This window comes from Solanum pennellii, chromosome 4, assembly GCF_001406875.1.
Source record: "Solanum pennellii chromosome 4, SPENNV200".
Taxonomy (NCBI): Eukaryota; Viridiplantae; Streptophyta; class Magnoliopsida; order Solanales; family Solanaceae; genus Solanum; species Solanum pennellii.
The window spans coordinates 69,852,888-69,873,351 of record NC_028640.1 but is presented as its reverse complement, the minus strand read 5'-3'; the positions used below and the strand labels follow the sequence as shown (position 1 = coordinate 69,873,351).

The window sequence follows — 20,464 nt, the reverse complement described above, 5'->3', positions numbered from 1 at the left end:
CTACAGTAATATACAACTCGGGACCAATCTTCATTTTTAAAGAACCCTAATTTCCTCATTTCTTCACCACCTCTATCATTCGAAAATGGGGACCTAATTTCTTATCTTTTTCTTTGGTTCATCTTAAATCATAGCTCTTCAAAAGTTGAATCTTTGAAGGTGTAATTTTTCTTCGAGAAAAGATAAAATCCAAACTTAATACGAGATTTTTGTTGTAATTTTCACGATGAAACCTCAACGTGATGTACACATCCATTGCCAAACTGAAATTTAGATGTAAAAAAAAAATATCAAGCCAAAATCCTAAAAAACTCAAATGATATAACTATGCAAATAAAAATTACTAACTTAAGTAACTTTAATTTGTTTTTCGTTAAGAAACACCACAAATTTGAAAATTCCTTCACAATATGCCTTGAAGATCCCTTCACAATAAACTAAGATCAGGTCTAGTTTAGAATGACGATGGAATTTAAGATTCAGGGGATATTTGTTTAGAAATGAGTCAGATTTTTATTTGGAAACAGGTGGGTGGATTATATATAATTTATTAAGTTATTTTTAAAAATCATTAGTTATGTGGATGAATGAAAATGAACGTGCTTAACAACATCCAGTCTTTGAAAGTTAAGAGGGGGAAATTAAATTTCAATAGTTGACTGATGTTTACGAGTAGTCGGTCCTTCCTGTAGATAGAGTTATCAGAGAATAAATAAGCAAAGTATAGAATATAAAAGGAAATTAGATATTTTTATATTGTTTCGGAACACTGGTGTGGTGCCTACGTTCAGTCCTTTAGGTTTCAAGTGTTTCGTTTAGATCTTGAGGAGAACTTAGGTGATACAGAGCTTTAAACCTAGACTCATATCTGATATGCAAATCAAATCTACTATTTTGGCACAACCTTTACCTGTATAACCTATACTCAAAATCTTTCTTTCTCTTTTCTTTTTCAATTGTTTACTTTAGTGTGTACAAAACTTTATGAATGATAAAAAAAGATTACAATATAAGTTCAACAGAAGTTGCACAATACACAACTACGACTATGAGTTGATTTATATAGTGTTGAGGACTACTCTTTTAAGGAATAGCCCAAGGGTATTTTAAAATCAATGATTTTGAGTAAATCCTTGGTTTTTGTTAATTGATTCATGTTCATATCAGATATGTGCATAAGCAAACCGATTCATTCCTTTTTCTTGGATATCTTCTTGTGATCTTGAAAATCTGCTTTCTCTTGAAGGTCTTCTTATAGTCTTGATACTAGGCCAATTTGATTGTCTATCTTCCATATTACTTCATCCTAGTCAGACATTGGATTGTTGTTACTTTTTGATTTCTATGCTTGATTTAGTATACCTTCTTTCATTGAGTTCCAGCAATGACAGATCTCTTTTGAAAGATGTGGTTGACTTGAGAGATTTGATTCCTTCAGTTCGGATTGAATTTGAATGAATCAATCTTTGGTTAGATTTATTTAAGTGAATCAATCTTGTCCTTATTGATGCTTGATGCATCAATCTTAGGATTTTGTGTATCTAACATAGATACGTTAGTTTTTACACCAGTCTTGACTATCCTGCAACCCAAGGTAGCTTGCCATTACGTAAAACGTTATAAGTTAACATCCTCAACTAGGCTGCGTTGAAAGGATTGAAAAAAATCACTTCAAAAATATTAAAGGAGTATTTAAACGTCTGTATAATTTAAGAGCTAAAGTAAATTGTCCTGCCAAATCAAGGGGTTTTTATGATTTTTCCAAAGAACTTGTAGATTTCATGCTCAAATTGTTTGTTAAAATTGTGTTATTTGATTTTCAAAATTTGAATAATGATACATTAATTAAACCAAAGAAAGTACTCTATATATATACACTTGGGGTCTTTTCATTCCACACACGAAGATGTGAGTTCAATCTACACAGCTTTCATCAAAAAAAGTTAGATGTTTCATTTAAGGTTGACTTACTCCCTCCGTTTAAAAGAGAATGATTATATTTCTTTTTTAGTCTGTTTAAAAAAGAATGATCTCTTTCCCTTTTTGGCAACAATTTAGCTTTAACTTTCTACATGACATATTTAAGACCACAAGATCAAAAAGCATTTTGCTACATTTGGCATAACTTTAATTTAAAATCACAAGACTAAAAAGTATTCTTTCTTTTCTTAAACTTCATTCTAAGTTAAACTAGGTCATCCTTTTTGAAACGGAGAGAGTATTAGTTATTAAAAAATAATTCTTGCTAGACGAAATGAAATGCCTAACTTTTCTCGATGCAAAAGTGAGGGAAAAAATACAAATAACATATTTAAGAGTAAATATTAGTAATTCTAACATTTTATCCAGTTTCCAATACATAACATTAGATTTTTACAATACCTAGCAAAATTGAATTAAAAACATAAAAAATCAACTAAATTAGTACTTGAAATTATTCCTAACGCAATTAATTAACAATACCATTTCTAAATATATAATTTTATAATGGACTGTATATCAATCCCTCAATTTTTATCCTAGGTAGTTGGTCAGTATTATCCAAATATTAATATAAAAGTGAAACTCACGAATAAATATACTGTAATAAAAAAATATTTGTCATTTATAGTAATGATATTTTTTTTACTTGATTACTTTTATTTTATTTATAATACAAGTTTAATATATATCATAAAGAACAATTTATTATTCACATATAATACAAATTTTAATAATGGATAATACATTTATCACACATTTTAATACACTTACAATACAGTGTGTCAAATTTTTCCCAAACAAACGTAATATATTTCAAAAAATAATTATAATTCATATATATTGCATACAACATTCACTTTTAATTCATATTACAGATTTAACATAATATTGCTGTAAATAATTATAAATAAAAAATAAAAAATATCAATAATTATTTATTAAAATATACTAATTTATGTCCAATATAAGACTATGATAAGCTCATCTTATAAAAACGATGAATTATTATAATAAATTTTTTCCAATCAAAAAGGAAAGGAAAAGAAAATAGTTTTCTTAAATGATTCGCAACTTTTTAATTTTTCCTATATTCTATCCATAAAAAAATAATTAATCATTAAAAGGGAAGAAAAACACAAAATCAAAATGAACATGATTGAAAAAACAAGATTAAAATTTCTCAATGGAAAATAAAAAGGAGAAACAAAAAAATCAGAAAAAATAAGAGTGATGCACATGCGGATGAGATCTTTTAGAAAAGAATGTGACCAAAGATTTGGAGGATTCTATTTCTTTTTTAATATATTTGGAAGATATGTATCCTCAGTTTCCTAAAATGTAAAGTTACATAGTTATATTAATTATCAGTTATTGAAAAAAAAAACTCTTATTTTTGCTTCTAAATATGGTAATTACTATAAAAATAAATAAAATTTAATTTAATATAAAATAATAACAATATTTTAGAACTTGTAATTAAACTCTTATTTGATAATTATTAAAGAGTTTATTAACGACTTCTAATATATACTTTTAATGAAAGGCGGAACCATTTTAGATGAAGAGCACGTGCACCATTAACTTCGAAAATTGCATGTATATTATATATATGTATATACCTACATCTGTCAAAAATATTTACTTGTTCAATAATTATAAAAATTGATGTGGTGCACTGGTGCAATACTCACATCTTCGCTAGCAAGACGTCCCATTGTGTGTGTGTTTTTGTTTTCATTTTTTAAAAATAATAAATATGAATAAAAATTCAAGCTAAATTTGAACTAGCAACCTTAAAGTTTATAAAGTCAAAATTATCAAATCACATATTAAATTATGTTACATATTCGTTTAATTTATATTTATTGAATATTTTCTGATGAAGTGTAAGTGTCCCATTGTCTTCGAATGCTGCATGATTTTTTTATTTCAAAAATCCCCAAACATCTTTAAAAAAAAACAAAATAAGTTTGGGGCTTTAAAGTGTGCAATCTTTTCCTTCCTAAAATTTTATACTTCAATTATCTTTTAAAATTTAATTCCAAACCCTAGCTTATTCTCTAAAAAATAATGATTGTGGTTTGCTAAATTCAGTGTCAAATAATAACCAGGAAAGAAGTGCTAAATGATCAAAAAATTGATCAGAATTTAGCCAGAAAATTCAAAAAAAAAAAATTTTTAAAAAAAATTATTTTTTAATTAAAAGATATTAAAGTTAAAAAAATAAAAATGTTAAAAAAGTAAAATAACATAAAAAAAAGAATTATTATAACCAAATTTTCTGATCAGAATGATTTTTCTTAAAATACAAAGATTAATTGAAATTTAAAGGAAAATAGACTAGCTGATATTTTTAAATTTCTTTTAGAGGGATCAAACTGAATTAATTGTCTATATACAACTTTTTTTTGGAGACTTGGAAAAGTAATACTCCTATACTATTGTGTAGTGCCAAACAGTTCCTATTTCTACACGCATCCACTGAGTTCCACAAAGCCACAAATTCAATCCCGTCCTTCTCTTCCCCTCTTGTTTTCCTAATATCTTGTTTGGATTTTTCCTATAATCAAATCTCAAAACATTTTAAAAACCAAAACCATAAAAAAAGAAAAATATTAGTAATATCAAAATTTAAGATAAAACTTTTCTAGAAAAGCGGTCCATGCAGTAAAGCTTTTTCCATATATAAAATTTCGACAAAAGAGTTAGAAGTCCGGGTCGTCTGAATCATAAGGTCATTAAAGTAATCGTTTCGATTTTAAAATTATCACAAATTTATATTATTAATCATATATTTATCTTTCTTTTATTCTCTGGTTATTGAATATTTTTTAAAGTCTACCAAACGATAAAGCCTTTTTGCATTAGGTAAATTACATAAATCCCATAGTTTTAATATAAAATTACAATCTATTCGTAATAAGTTTTTAATTACATTAATCTCTTAAGAATTGAAAAAAATCTAATACAATAATGGAAACCCAGATACATTAATATGTAGCTTGGATACATTAAAAACTAGCTCGGATACATAATATGTAGCTTAGCTCGGATACATTAATATGTAGTTCGAATGCATTAAAAACTAGCTCGGATATTAAATACTGACTCAGATACATTAATATGCAGCTCGAATACATTAAAAAAATAAAGAATTTTGGAGATTTTTAAAAGCAACAAAGAATAATGGAAATAAGTGGAACAAAAAATGTGTATTTCTGTAATTTGTCCTTATAAAAATATCAAATTTGTTTTCTATGTAGTTTTTAAATTTCAAGCACCACAAATCTTCAACAAATAGATATATTATTTTAATATCATTATATCAACTTATCATATTCGCAAAACTATTTCAATATCATCATATAAACTTTTTAATCAGATTTTATTTTTCTAACTTTATATTATATTTTTTTTATTAAAAAAATTTTTATTTTTATTTTTATTTCATAATTCGTATAGATCCTATCTTTTCAAAACTTCACTTTACGTTATAATTATTTAATTTATATATGACAATTATAAAAATAAAATCTAAAATTTAATATAAAGCCCTAACTTGCTGAGACGATCCATTGAACCACAAAAATATGTTATAATATATAGTTTTAAACTGCATTTCTATGTACTATTTCATAACTTGAACCTGATAACAATTTTACCATTTTTAATACTTGAGATGTTATTAGTCGTTTATTGCTAATAAAAAGAGTAAACTTCCAGCCATACATAACGGTCCTAATAGACGCACGCAAAATACAACCGCTCCGCCACAAAATGCTGGTCGTCCCGCCGCAACCGCTGCCGTTATTCGCCGCCAATTCACTCTCCGACGGCTCCTTCCGCTGTCTATTCCGGCGTAGCAAGGTCAATTCCAGCTCCAGTCGCGTAGCGCCGCTGGTTGCGGCAGTTGCGCGTGAAGTGGATGATTTCACGAAGTACTCCGGCTACGTTTTCAAGCTGAATCCGTCGGAGGAAGATTCTCTTACAGAGTATAATATCGCGAAAATTGCTGCGTTTTATCAGAAGAAACCGTTGATTGTACTTCGTAGGCTTGTCCAAATCGGTTCTACTCTGGGCAAGTGGTTCGCCGTCAGGTACCTGGATACTGTTAATGAACGCGCCGATGAGATGTTCAAAGTTAGTAGTTTTTGGATACATTTTTTTTGGAATAATGCATCATCGTTACGTGTACTTGAACTAATTTAGTGTTGTTTTTGGTTGCTTGCAGATTAGAGCTGCAGAATTGAGGAAGATACTATTACAGCTTGGTCCAGTATGTCTTATTAATTGAACTTGCAATTTTTACTGAAACAACTCTCGATTTTAGTATAGTTTTTAATGTGGAAGTGGCAATAATTAGGTAGGTCACTGCTACTAGTAAGAAGTCCAGACTGTTAAGTAAAGAGACTGACTTACGAATTTATCAGTTTAGTGGACTTTGGGAATCCCATGAAAATGCAAGAGAAGAGATGCATCTAAGTATGTTTCCATATATTTCCTACTAAAGTACTTCCCATCACATGCTATAATAGGAAATTAGTGTGTGTCTCACAGTTAGACTTAGGGATTCAAGTGCAGTTCTTGAAAGATATGAAGACTCCTTGCATTAAATTTTTTATGTTGGTGATCTTTTGAACAGTTAATTGGCAAAAGGACAACTGTTTCTGAAAGTTTACAAGATTTGTAACTATATTTTAAATGTTAATGACCTGCAAACGAATGCTCTTCAACTTGCAGATTAGTCAATACAGATGACTGATAACAGGTTTGCTACATCCCAGAAACAACATTTTTGTCTATTCCCATAGTTAGGCAATCACATTCACTCTATTGAGAAGTATTTATATGCCTCAAACCTTTCTTTTTTTCTCCTTTATTCTTTATCAGTTTTCTAATTTTTTTCTGCTACTAGAACTAGAAGCATTTTACTAGCCAGATTTTTATTTGCTCAAGTCTGAATTGTCAGCTGAACTTCTTTTCAGCGCAATTCTAGGAATAGTATGCTCAATATGTCAAGTTCTAAGTTTTGTCGTGGATAGTAGTGCAGTGACCTTATTTCTAACAAACTAGTCAAATTCAAACCGACACCAGGCATCAAACTTTGGGGCACTACATGCTAGTGATTCCAACAAATAATCATCTATGACATCATTCCTGTGAACCATGCCCAGTCCATGGGCTAGACCATGTCATTCTTTCCAATAGGAACCTACCTATGCTAACAACTAAACTATGCATATGAACTTAAGGTCCTTTGTGCTACTTAAAGAATCTTTTAAACTAACCCAAGTAGCAATAGCTGAAATTAAACTCCTACTTCTACACTGCACAATAAGCTTCCTGGGTAACTGACTCCATACAAAAGTAACTTATAAGAAAGGATCAAAGGCATCAAGAAGAACATGTAGCATGGTTCAATTGAACTTAGCAATATGAATAATCTCAGTAGCAATGCTGTCTCTTCGATGGCACTGCCATATAATGTCATGTTTGGTTACCAGACATATTGTCCTTCCATACTGAGGCTTGCGTGATGTCAATCCCTACCTGCTTACAAGCTCTGCGCAAAGTTCAAGCCTTCACATTGAAATATTTTATGGCTAAGGTCTGGAGCCTTGATCTCTGAAAGATGGATGTGCTTGAGAGAATTCCAACTCTCTCTGTGTTTATCTTATAATATTTTATAGACTACTAGTTTAGCTAGTTGCTTTATCCTTCTTCTTTTTTGGGGTGGGTGGGAGGTGCTTTGGGTCATTCATAGTCAGGCTTACTCGTAGGGCGTGCAAAACATTTCTATCAAAAGAAAGGGTGGGAAAGTTTTTGTATAGACAATTGCAGATGAGTTTTATTTCTTTTTCCTATTGGATCCCTCCTTTCTTGACTTGGGAGGAATGAGTCGATCTCCTATTTGTATGACTTGTAAGTTCTGAATTATCAGTCAGCTCAGTTTTATGAATGAGTTGATGTCCCACTTTTACGGCTTGTAAGTTCTGAGGTATCAGTCAGCTCAGTTCTATCTAACGTAAAAATGTTAATTCTTCATCCTCGAGCAAAACTTGCACGGATGCCTCTTATATCTTGCTTCTCATCCTTTTCATTTTGAAAACAAGCACACATCGAATCACACTTTAGTACTATATGAGAGAGAGATGCCATGTTGAAATGTGCTAAAATGAAAATCAATCTGAAATAAGAATATTTGGACTTCGATAGGCAATTTTCTTACATAAATTATATAGGATAGATTGGATTTTTCTTAGAAGGAGAGATATCTGGTCTTATTGAAGGTTTGGATGTGGGAAGTCATGCTATATATTTTATCTTCTAAAATATTATCCCTTTACCAGTGTGATGAATTCTAAAATGCTTTTTTGCAGGCATATGTTAAAATTGCACAAGCTATCTCATCTCGACCAGTAAGTAAAGCTTCTTTCAGCTATTCAATTTTGTGGTTTCACTTCCACACATCAAGTAAATTTCTGGGGAACTGAGGGAATTCTGTTTCCATCAGATTTCTTGATCTTGCAGAGGTCTCTGGTATTGAATTATGTAGCATACAAGTGGGAGCTTCTGCTCATCATGCTTTATATTTGTTTTTCTTTGACTGACTTCTCTTTACAAAATTGGCATTAGCTCCCCTTTATTTTTCCTTAAGTGAATATTTGTCAACAAGTTTGAAAATGAGAAACAGTAAAGATGCTGGATCATAGATTTATTTTGTATTTAGTTCCTTTTTGACTGGATATGTGTGTGTTGGTTTCTGAAATTAAAAACATCTTTTAGAACATGTAAAGAGAGAAAAATAAAGAGCATCGTTTACAATTAATGTGTCTGCTAATTGGAACTGCTCGAAAGTTATAGTGGTTCCAAAATTTTCATTTATTCACTCTCCAAGATTTGCAATGATTAAAATCTAATGAACTAGAATTCTGAGTATGTATCCAAAATGCTCATTCCCATAAACTGATTCATTTTGTGCAACTAACTAATACTTCTTGTGAGATAGTGGGACAAGAACTACTAGTAGCCTATGCAAGAATTAATTGTTTGTAGTGCACACTCATTGTAGCATCCCATATTTCACTAAATTTAGTGATGTTAATCAGATTTAAATTTCTTCTAGGATTTGATACCACCATCGTATTTGGATGAGCTATCTCTGTTGCAAGATCGGATAACACCTTTTTCCTCTGAAGTAGCTTTTGAAATGATAGAAAAGGAGCTTGGCATGCCAATAGATGTGATGTTCTCTGAGATCTCACCTGAGCCTGTCGCAGCAGCATCACTTGGACAGGTCTGTGAAGCAGCGGACTTCTGTTTCTTAGTTTAAAATTAGGTGTACTTGTACTCACCCTTAGTATAATCAAAGGTGAAAGAAACTAAATCTGAGTTCCATCTTTAAGGTCTATCAAGCTAGGCTTCGTTCTACCAGGGAAGTTGTTGCTGTGAAGGTGCAGAGACCTGGAGTTCAAAGTGCAATCTCCTTGGACATATTGATTTTACGATATCTCGCAGGCTTAATAAAGAAGGCAGGAAAACTTAATACCGACCTTCAGGTATTATGATAAAAGTAAATTCCTAGCTGAGAGAGGAAAAATGAGATGGGACATGGAACACTAATTGATTTAGGCTGATCTGAAATTTAGTGTGCACAAGCATCTATTTCCAAAATGACAATATGTAGTCTTTGCAATTACTAGTCCTGAGCACATTTTTTCTCGATATACAGGCAGTTGTTGATGAGTGGGCCTCAAGTCTTTTTCGGGTATGCTTTTGTATCTTCATCTTCCTAGTAAAATCTCATATGTTTATGTGTGTCCGCATACTTCCTGTCCTACTGTTTGATAATTGACATCAAAGTTATAAAAGAAACCATTGGAAGAAGCCCTTTGGTGTGAATGACATTGTTTCTGTTATATACTAACTGGTCTAGTTTCATCTTTAGATTAAGGCATAATTGATTGATTGTTGGTTGTTGTCAACTATTTAATTTGATGTCTTCTACTTCAGTTCCTATCTGTGAGTTTCAACATTTAGTGTTACTTGATAAGTCTAGACTTAAAATTTGATCAACTGATCAATACTTTTATTCTTTTTTAGGTTCATATTCTGTCATGCAAGAGGAATTAATTTTTCCTGTAGTATTCCATAATTAAGTTGTACACATTATTGTGGTTTGGGAAAGACAGACAGAGCATAAGATTCGGGACATTTTGAAAAAGAACAGTTTCGGTCTATACATAGTAGATCTATTACAGGAGACTATATTTCTTTTGAAAGATGAATGGAAAGTTATAGGGAGAAAATTAGAATTTCTGTCTTCATTTATTCAAGAGGAAACATATCATAGTATCAAAGAATAACATGTCAACATTAAACTACCTTTTCTACATGAACGTTTCAGATACCTCTATGGAAAACCAGAAAATCTGTTACTAGTACTAGTCTGGTAGTTTGTTCTTTTTGTCTTGATCTTTCATTTTAACTGAACATCCTCATATATCATATGTAGATATATAAAAATCAAAATTAGCAATAACTACTTCTAATAATAAGGAGGAATATTCTTAGTGCTTTATATTGAATACAGGTGGTCAAATTGAATGCAGGAGATGGACTACAAACAAGAAGCACGGAATGGAGTCAAATTTCGGTAAAATAATTTACCTGTCTGACTGTGTCCTCTATAAGATATCTGAAACCTGCATACCTTTAATCCAATCTCACTTAGAACATGATGAGTGAGTTAGCACCTTTAAGAATCTGACTGATGAGAGATTAATCCCACTATTTTTGTGGTTAACCACAAGATAATTGATTCACCTGCAAGGTCTTTTACAGAATTTTCCAGTGGGTTTTGAACTTTATGAAATTCAATTAGTTTTTATCATGAGTTAAATATCCTAATGTTTATAATCTTCTTTTCTTTCTTATGAAACTGGGGCTAATTTGTAGCATTCTGTACTGGATTACCTATTGCAGTTACTTCTGTTGATCTTATACGTTCTTGTCAAAGCTTTGTAGTCTATGACCCTTCTGCTGAAATACTAGTCTAATAATTTTCAATTTCAAGCCTTCTATTAAATTAATGTAAAAAACCTAGAAACCTTTCTTACAACAGTAAGATGTAATAGACATTTTGTTTATGCATCTTATTTATTATTATGGATTAGCATTTTGACCCTTACCCTTCTTCAAAGTTGATGGGAAAAAGCCAAAAAGAATAGAAAGTTTTTTTTTGGTTGATGAGATAATTAAGCAGCGCGTAGGGATAGAAGTATTTCTTCCTATGTTCTTTAATGAGCCAATAAACAATACCAAACTGGGAAACTTTTGTCGAATGGAGAGAGATAGATAGGAACTTAAGAAACTCATCGACAAAGCTTGCTTACTGATTTCCTTTGTTTGGTTTTCTGATGCATCAAGACCAAGAGTAAACGCGTTCACTCTTCTTGCAAATGCCAGTGTGCGCTAGCTACTTTGGGGTTAATAAGAAGATGTCAAAAGGTGAACCAATGTGTTAAAAAAATGAGAAAAAGGGAAACTCCAGTAAAATATTTGAAAACATGACAAATATAATGAAATGAACATATAAAGGAATGTGATCTCAATCTGATGTAACCTGCACAATTATTTAGTATCAGGTCCATCATGAATGTCCACTTATTGGATATAGCAATATGGTAAGCTGCTCAATAACTATCAAAAGCCTGTGCCAGTAGAAAGTTCCCATGCACAATATTATTTTAGTTGATTATCATAGTTTGTAGCATTCTCATCTTTCCAACAATGACAAAAATTTCGTAATTTCCAGCTAAGCTGATAGTGCTTGCTTCATTTAACATCATAAATATTAAGACTGTATGCTACTCTTTAATTTGTGATTGCACATTCATGCGTCTACTAAGATAATATGGAAAAATATTAGCATTATATTTGCATATGCGCTAAACTTTTTATAATTACATGGGCAGGCAATTGTATGGTTCAATACAGGATGTTGTGGTTCCTGAAATGAATTTGGCACTGACAACCCGGAAAGTGCTCATTATGCAGTGGCTAGAGGTAAAAACGCCATATCAGGAGCTAAAAGCTTCAGTCAAGTGATACCTACATCCTGTTAGCTTTGGGTTAGTTTGTGACAAGTAATGTTAGACGCTCTATTATCTTTCAGCTAGTGTTCTTCCACATAGATATCTAAGTCAATAAAGACAGGATAAGTTAAAATTCTGAATTAAAACAAAAATGATATCTGGAGATTTTCTTACTGAAGGTCAATGAATTTGAGAACAGTTGGTCTCTTTCTTATCCTTGCTCTTCCGATTAAAACATGTCTTTTTGTGGTTCCTGTTGGCTGTGTATGTAGAAAAAGGTTACTTGATGGAGAGTTTCTCTAGATTAACATATTCACTAATTTTTGCACATTACCTACCGTCTAGGAGGAGACAAGCAACCGGGAAAGATTAACTAGTTACATCCAAAGAGGTTTAGATTACACTGATGTTGCGTTGATCAAACGTTTGAGAATCTTGTCTTTTCCTTGAAGAATTTCCTCTTTGTCATTAATGGTTTCGTTATATTGAAACATTTCAGATTTGAATACAGTAGATCCTAGAAGTAACATGTTCTCATTAGGCTCACTGATTTATGTATTAACTCAGCAATGTGGAGAGTGTCAAGAATTTTCTTTTTAGTTCCAATGAGGTGGAATATTTTATAAGCTGGTGTATGTTGTCTCCTAATGTTATGAAGCTTAGACATCTCGCTCATGTTACTACACCTTTCTCTTGGTTAGGGGCAAAAGCTGGCTGGGGTCAAGGATCTTTATTTGGTTGAGGTTAAGTCGTGAAACTCATTTTCCTCAATGTTTGTGTGTTTTTCCACTTTGAACCATGCTCTAAAGTGAAATTGATGTTCACAGGTAGGGGTTTATTGCTCATTCAATCAACTTCTAGAGTATGGATTCTATCATGCAGATCCACATCCCGGAAACCTTCTTCGTACATATGACGGGAAACTAGCCTACTTAGGTACTTCATTGATTTTATTTTCTAGTCTTATGCATGTAGGATATGGGTTATTTACTAAATAATCTTTTTTTACATGCTATTTCTCTGAATATATGCTTGTTACCTTATGGACTTGCTATTTTTCCAACATATGATGGTAACCTTTTGTTTTTCTATTTTCCCTTTTTTCTCTCTCACACCAACATTGGCTGCCTGTTTCTTAAGGAGATGGTTAAAACATCTACTTTGTTTATTACCATTAGCTATCCTCTAATGCTGGTTTTCGATACTGTTTAATAGCTCAAAAGGAAAATGCTGCTGGGAACTCGTGGTAGCTATCTTCCAGGAAACGCAGAGTAGTTTATTGAATATCTTATGAAGTTTATACATGAAACTGGTTGTTAGTGATTCTAAATAACAAACTTCTCTGGGTTGCTTTTGGTTGTTCCTCACGTTCTTTGTAATTTTATTTGTTAGTGCTATAATCTCACATTGGTTACATGTTCGGGATTTAGTCTCCTTATATCACCTTTGGATAATCCTCATCACTTAAGCTAGCTTTTAGGCTTAAGATAAACTAAACGTTATTTTCTCAACATAGTATTAGGGCCAACCCTATTGGTGATGTTGGGTTATCCAAATTTTGAACTACCCAAGTTATAATACTCCACGCTCCAGATGTCCGGTTTGAGGGAGAGGGGGTTAGAATTTCACATTGATTAACTGTGTTGGCTGTAATATGGTCTTGATAAATGCTCACCACTTGATCTAGCTTTGGGTTGAGCTTAGACCCAAGGTCCATTTTCTTAACAATTAGTCTCATGGAAATTTGATTACTTTATCCCAGTTGAGTACACCTTATAGCTAGCTACATATCATCAATTCGTTGTACCTAAAATTTCTCTTAATCCCAGATTTCGGTATGATGGGTGAATTCAAACAAGAATATCGTGATGGTTTCATTGAAGCATGTCTCCATCTAGTGAATCGTGATTACAGTGCATTGGCCAAGGATTTTGTCACTCTTGGGTATTATTAATATCTTCACTACTCAATGAGAGGTCACTTCTTGATATTAGAATTATTTAGTGTTGATACAATATATTATCATTGACAGGCTCATTCCGCCCACAAGTGACAAAGTTGCCGTTACAGAAGCCCTAACAGGTTTTATCCTTTATATTGACATTTATTAGCTATATACAGTTAAATTCTAGACCTAGAAAGTAATCTAGTTGTTGTATTCTTCTTTACTAATATGAATTTCCCCTTTAGGTGTTTTTCGGGATGCTGTAGCCAAAGGAGTCCGCAATGTGAGTTTTGGGGATCTTCTCGGAGATCTGGGATTCACCATGTAAGCTCTTTTCATGATTTCTTCTCTCCGACAGAAATTAAAATGTATTTTGTTTTCTGTATTACCTTCTATTATGTGATGTAATTTGGTGGTATTTCACTTATGCTTAAATCACATCTATCTTCAAGTTGGTACAGAAGATGTATATTTTATGGAGTTTGCTATGATGAGGATAAGCCCAGAGGAGGGGGGACTTCTCTAAATAAAAACACAAGAAGGAAGCAACTTATTTGAACGATGTGTCTTAAGGCATTGATCTTAGTCTAATTCACCGAACATTATCTGATTGGTCAACTTTGATCTGGGTGATCTGATAGATTACTGAGATACTAATACTTGTGCTTGTACCATCAAAATCTGAAGAGAGAATAGGCTTTGCCTGAATGCATAATGAAAGAGGAGGAACTAGTGAATAATAATAAACAGAATTAGAATTCCATTTGATGCTTATACTCCTTACATTAAATGTATGAACACTGTATCATAAAAGTTTCATTTATTTTAAGTGATGATGTCATAATAGATTTTTTGGTTTTAATTTTTTTATTATTCCGTTGCTAAATGATATCCACAATAAAAAACCATCCTAGTTAACCTTAATGGCTCTTTTGATTATTGAAGAATGCAAAGCTTTAACAGCATATGCTGACACTCTCTCGGGTAGATGAATTATGACCACCGTTTCAGTAATCATCCAGAGAAAAAGTAATATCTCGGGTAGGTAGTTTATAATGTGATGAATAAATTACTTTGATAATGAAAAAGAATTATTTTCTTAAAATGCCACCAAAGGGTTGGGTTATCAGTTTGAAAAGTTGGAGTGACAACCTTAGGAAATTCAGCAGACTCAAAATTAGTGAGTTCTTCTCATTTGCATAAACTGTGAGAGAAGGGTTTAACTGGTGGGACATAGTAGGTATTGGTGGATTAATTGAGTGCACACAAGCAGGCTGGGATACCGCTGTTGAAAAAAGTTACTTGGTGAAGTAATGCTTGGTCCACTGCCTAGAAGGTCATTCAACTGGGGACTTTGCTTTCTTTTGTTTATGCCATGCATCATCCCTCCAATTGCAGAATCAGATTTATTTAATTTTGTCTCAGTCTGATGCTTATCTAGAATCTTTCTGGTCTCATTATCTTCTTCTTTTGGATGATGTATGGATATGCAAAGAGTTGGAGGTCATAGAATAGTCTTCTCGTTCTCACTATTGATCAACTTTCCACATCAGTAGTACTAAAGGTTTTGGTCATTGCTGTGACGAGATGAAGGGGTTCTTCAATCATCTCTGGAAACCAAAGTTTTACCATGGGGAGTTGTGTGCATGTTGCACGTTAACATCTGGGGAACCTTAGCATTCATGTTGAAATCACTGATGATTATGTTTAGAGTCTTTGTTGTCTCGATAAGGCTTTAGCAGATATATGATTTTTCTTATGATGACACTAAATGCTTTGATTATGATTTGTATTTTTCTGATAAGTTTTGCGGTACTCTTTGATTACAGGTACAAATTTAAGTTTCAAATACCTTCTTATTTCTCTCTTGTCATCCGAAGGTAATTTTGCGTGAAAAGTTTCTCAACAAAAAGAATTATTAGAGATTAGTTTGGTTTTGTATTTGCTTGATCTCGTTTATTTTGTTGGTGGCTGATGATTTTCACTGGTAATTTTGAGACATCTAGCCTTGCTGTGTTGGAGGGCATTGCTATTGGCATCAACCCAGAATACAAAGTTCTGGGCAGTACATACCCATGGATTGCTAGAAAAGTACTAACTGATAGCTCACCGAAACTAAAAGCTTCTTTAAGAGCACTTCTTTATAAGGTACACGCAAATGAGGTCTCTCATTCTCTTTCTTAGCACCCACTTGCAGCCTTCCTCTTGCTGAAGCAACTTGACAGACTTCTTACTAGTTCAGATTTCTGACCTCCATTTTGATTTTTGGTGCCACAGCCAAACCACTAACAATTATCCTTGCTAGTGGAGGAAAAAGTTATAAATCTTTAGTAGTCGACTAGTTGTATTCATGAGTTCAAATGATTTAATTGGAAATGAGTATTCAAGTATGTCACACTTGTTCATTGTCCACAAAAAGGAACTATTTCTTCTTCGGCATGTTACAGAAACAATGGATTGTTTTATATGTTCAAAATGATGGGCAACAAGCTAGGTTTCCATCGTGTATGGATGTAGCTATGCTGGCAATGACTTTCTTTGCTATGCTTTTCTTTGCCGTTGTCATTATTAAACGTAGTACTTGATACACGCTTGATTCCAACTAACTATGAATACTTTGAAGGGCCTTTCTTCTGAAAAGGAAATTGTAAGACTAATTTATTCACCGTTAGGTAGAGAAATATCAAACTTGAAGCCTGAGACAGTATACAGAAGTTTTACTGGTTGCCGATGCTATTCTACTTAAAAATTAATGATTTCAAAGTCCAACTGTTTATGTAGTCATGATAAACTATAACTCCATGCTTTTGAATTTTGATTATAGGATGGTCAGTTCAGGATTGATCGACTAGAGTCTCTCTTATCAGAGGTAAGCTTTTTGATATGTTTGTACACATCACTTTTGTATTTTGTAAGCATACACCTGACAGTTACAGAGTGAAAGAAGCCACAGCTGAATTCTTGTTTTTCTTGATATTTGAGTTATATACGAGAAAATTGTTTCACGATATTAGCTTTTTGTTTCTGATATACAAGCATAGATCCTGAATCTCTCTTCATAACAGTCTCTCCGTGCCAAGACAGAAAGAACCCTGATAGAGAATCAAAATGGTGGGATTGATTCGAAGGTCATTATCAAGCAAATTCTTTCTTTTACACTGGATGATAAGGTATTCTATCTCAGAAAATATTGCACTTTCAAACAGACCAGAGGCTGGATAAATCCAGGAAAAAGGAAGAAAAGAAAGAAAAAAATACGCACACTACTTATTAATTCATTTTTTTATCTTCAGGGTGCCTTTATCAGAGAAATTCTACTTGAGGAATTTTCTAAGGTATGGACTCGTGTTTTAATATTACAAGGATGCAAGCAAACTTCTTAGGAATGCTCAGCACCTTCTTTTTACTAAATTCAAATAGGTGATGAATACTATAATTGCTTAATTCTTTAGGAAGTTTCAGTTTCATTATGTTTAAGTCAATTTTTTTGAAGTCATCGGATTATTATGAATACTAACTGGTTTGAATTAGTAGCACTCGTATCTGGTTGGTGTTTCTAATTCAGATATTATTGACAATTGGGCGTTCTCATCTTTATTCTTTTCCAAAAAAAAAAAATAGTTCCAGGAGAAGTACTTAGAAAAAATATAGAAAAAGGAAAGATGAAGAGAGGTTTTGCTATCATGCTGGTGATTGGTGGATGAAAATACAAGACCCAATATCTTTTAAAAAGTTAGAATCTGCTTAACCAGTGAACATGACATGGAAACTAAAAATATCAAGTGTAGTTCCAGAAATCAGTGCTTTTGATGTTGAGAGTATGCCTTCAGCAGTTTGAAGTGGTACCTAAATGCTAGTGCGAGTAATATAGGAAACTCAAATTGGTGAATTGCCACTTCATGTTTGATGTTTTGAGAAGTAGCTAATGCAATTCCTTTTCCGTGTTTGTTGAGTTTCCGCTGGTGTATCCAAAATTTCCAAAAGTAGGGTGTACTGTCATTCAAGTCATCTGGTGGTTGTATTTGGAATTTACTATTTATCCCAATTTACAGGGTATGGTTGCACTTGGTGTTGCAACTCTCGATTCAGTAACAAATGCAGTTGCAACTACATTACCGTTCTCTCCATCCCAACCATCTTCAATGACTGATGAAGATATTACTAATCTTAGAAATTTGCAACGTCTATTACTGTTGATATCAGGACTCCAAGAAAATGAGAACCCCAGCATGGTAAGAGAATCTTGCTAATAAAATGAATGCATATAAAACCTTCATGATGTTAATTGCTCCTCCATTATGGGAAAATATCTGTAGAAAGTGTTGATATGGATTTGCATGCACGTTAATATTTACCCTGTTTTCCACTTTTGATATTAGAGAGAGACTATCCACATTTTACTCCCATAACATGCATGTCTTCTCAAAGGAAAAACATTCAAATACATGAACAACTAAGATATGGAGCTTAGAGACACCAGAGAAAGCATCAGTTAAATGATTAGAATCCAGTAACTTAGTTACATTAGCTTGTTATCACATATCTTACATTTCTTTCGGAATGCCATTATTTCTTTGCAAATATTTATGTGGCCCCTTAAATACCAATAGCTTGCCTTGCTTACTATTATGACACCACTCTTTGCGTCTTACGTAGCTGCTGAAAATCATATTTATTTCTTGATGCGTGCTAGAATATATATGGACAAATTTTCTTTGCCAGCTTAGAATTTCACTTCACATTATCACCAATACCCTTCGGGGTGGCCCAGTGGTTGGGGCTTGGGACTTCCATGTTGGAGGTCTCAAGTTCGAAACCCCTAGCCAGTGAAAGCAAAGGCTTCGCCTTCTGGGTCGAGGGGTTACCTTTCCTATGTGGTTTGCAAGTTATTGCATAGGAGCGGGGGTTTAACCCTGTGCGTACCCAAAGGGTAGCGGCTGCGAGTTTCCCTTGTCATAAAAGAATATTAAAATTATCACCAATTCCGGTCTCCAAGCTTCTAGGCTAGTTACTTATTCTGTGAATGGATAATCTCCCAGCTACTGAATTGTTATGTTATCTAATATCTGTAAATCCTGTGCATCTGTAATACTTGGTTTAACTACGGATACCCCATTATTGATCATTAATTCATTGCCAAATTGATGTTTATCGTTATTGCACAATTAGTTGATATGTTAGTAAATTGTGGTCTCCTAATTTATTCTTTGTAGAAGGTTAATGGAGTTAGAACATCCAACAAGCAGATGATATCTTTAAATGGAGCACCTGTAGCCCTTCAGCAATTTGAAGCTGTCCAAGAATATCTACCCCTCCTTTCAGTTCTACCTGAGGTAAAGCTCACGAGATTTATTATCTCCATGATACAAAACCAATTTTATGATTGGTCTCATCTGTATGATAGAATTTTAATCCAGTCTTTTGGATGGTGTTTATTGTTAAAAAAAATGCCATATGGGCTTTAACTTCAGAAAATTGCTCGCACAGCGCACCCCCTTTTTTACCTCCCTTACACTAAACATTATTTTCCACCAGTTACTTACGAAGCTGTACAAGTCTATTTTGAGTGTGATTGTTCTCAGAGAAAAGATGTGTACAGAGAATTTTGTAACGGTGATTATTCCATTTTGATGGCTTATATTTTCAACTTTGTCTTCTCATTACTGCCAGCAAATGTATGTACGGGTCAATTGGCTTATAGATAGGCTTTGGAAACTAAACCAGCATTGAGAGTCTGACTTTATATTTTGCAGCTTCCACAAGAGATGCAACAACAGTTACTTCGCTTGCCTGCTGATTTCGCTGGAAAGCTGGCTTCCCGAGTCGCTGCAAGGACGTTAAAGAGGGTATTCTTGTGAAATATTTCAGCTTATCATGGAAAAAGCAAGATATTCTATATTGGTCCTCCTCACAGAACATTTTGGTTTGTGGGTTTTGCAATTATCAAATCAAGCTTGCCAGTCCTAACTCCTAAATGAAGAGATCTTGGTCGATTTTACCTTAAAAGGCGGAGAAGATCAGTTCTTGAAACTATGCATTTGCAAGAAATACAGAAGTCTAGAAATATATATAGGTTGTACGAAATATAGTATATGAAGGCAAAATGTTGTAATTCTCCTATTACAATACACTACTTAAAAAAAAAATTCTTGTACCATTAGACTTTAGAGTCAAGTGTAAAAATTTGCTACATCTTTCTAATAGAAAATTCTTCTTTTTATTCAAATTTTGCAACATGAAGGTGTTGAACTAGCTGAAATGTGCCATTTGCCTGGCTGGAGAAGGGAAGAGAATGCCTTCCCCAAGGAATATAGCGTTGGACTGGCTGATTATTTTGCTCGATGATGCATACACTGAGACCGACGGCGTTGGCCAGACTTGTATTACTAGATATTTGATGAGAACACCATATACAGAGTGTTTATGTTGACAGAAATGG

The 20,464-nt window shown here is 33.0% G+C and overlaps 1 protein-coding gene across 2 annotated transcripts; it reads left to right on the top strand.

The window, feature by feature from the left end:
* The first annotated feature begins 5,586 nt into the window (after positions 1 to 5,586).
* Positions 5,587 to 20,251, top strand: LOC107017965 (uncharacterized aarF domain-containing protein kinase At1g71810, chloroplastic). Of its 2 annotated transcripts, none has more exons than XM_015218283.2 (21): positions 5,587 to 6,123; positions 6,215 to 6,259; positions 8,364 to 8,402; positions 9,110 to 9,280; positions 9,390 to 9,542; positions 9,716 to 9,751; positions 10,596 to 10,639; positions 11,961 to 12,051; positions 12,782 to 12,823; positions 12,908 to 13,016; positions 13,910 to 14,024; positions 14,113 to 14,162; positions 14,271 to 14,349; positions 15,855 to 15,905; positions 16,032 to 16,173; positions 16,850 to 16,894; positions 17,091 to 17,195; positions 17,319 to 17,360; positions 18,078 to 18,257; positions 19,242 to 19,358; positions 19,779 to 20,251. In XM_015218283.2, the coding sequence occupies exons 1-21, from the start codon at positions 5,761 to 5,763 to the stop codon at positions 19,881 to 19,883; spliced, it is 2,124 nt and encodes a 707-aa protein (XP_015073769.1). In that variant the 5' UTR covers positions 5,587 to 5,760; the 3' UTR covers positions 19,884 to 20,251. The 2 variants fall into 2 exon arrangements, with proteins under 2 accessions (XP_015073769.1, XP_015073768.1); XM_015218282.2 differs by having other exon boundaries at positions 5,590 to 6,123; positions 19,239 to 19,358; positions 19,779 to 20,245.
* Positions 20,252 to 20,464: the final 213 nt, after the last annotated feature.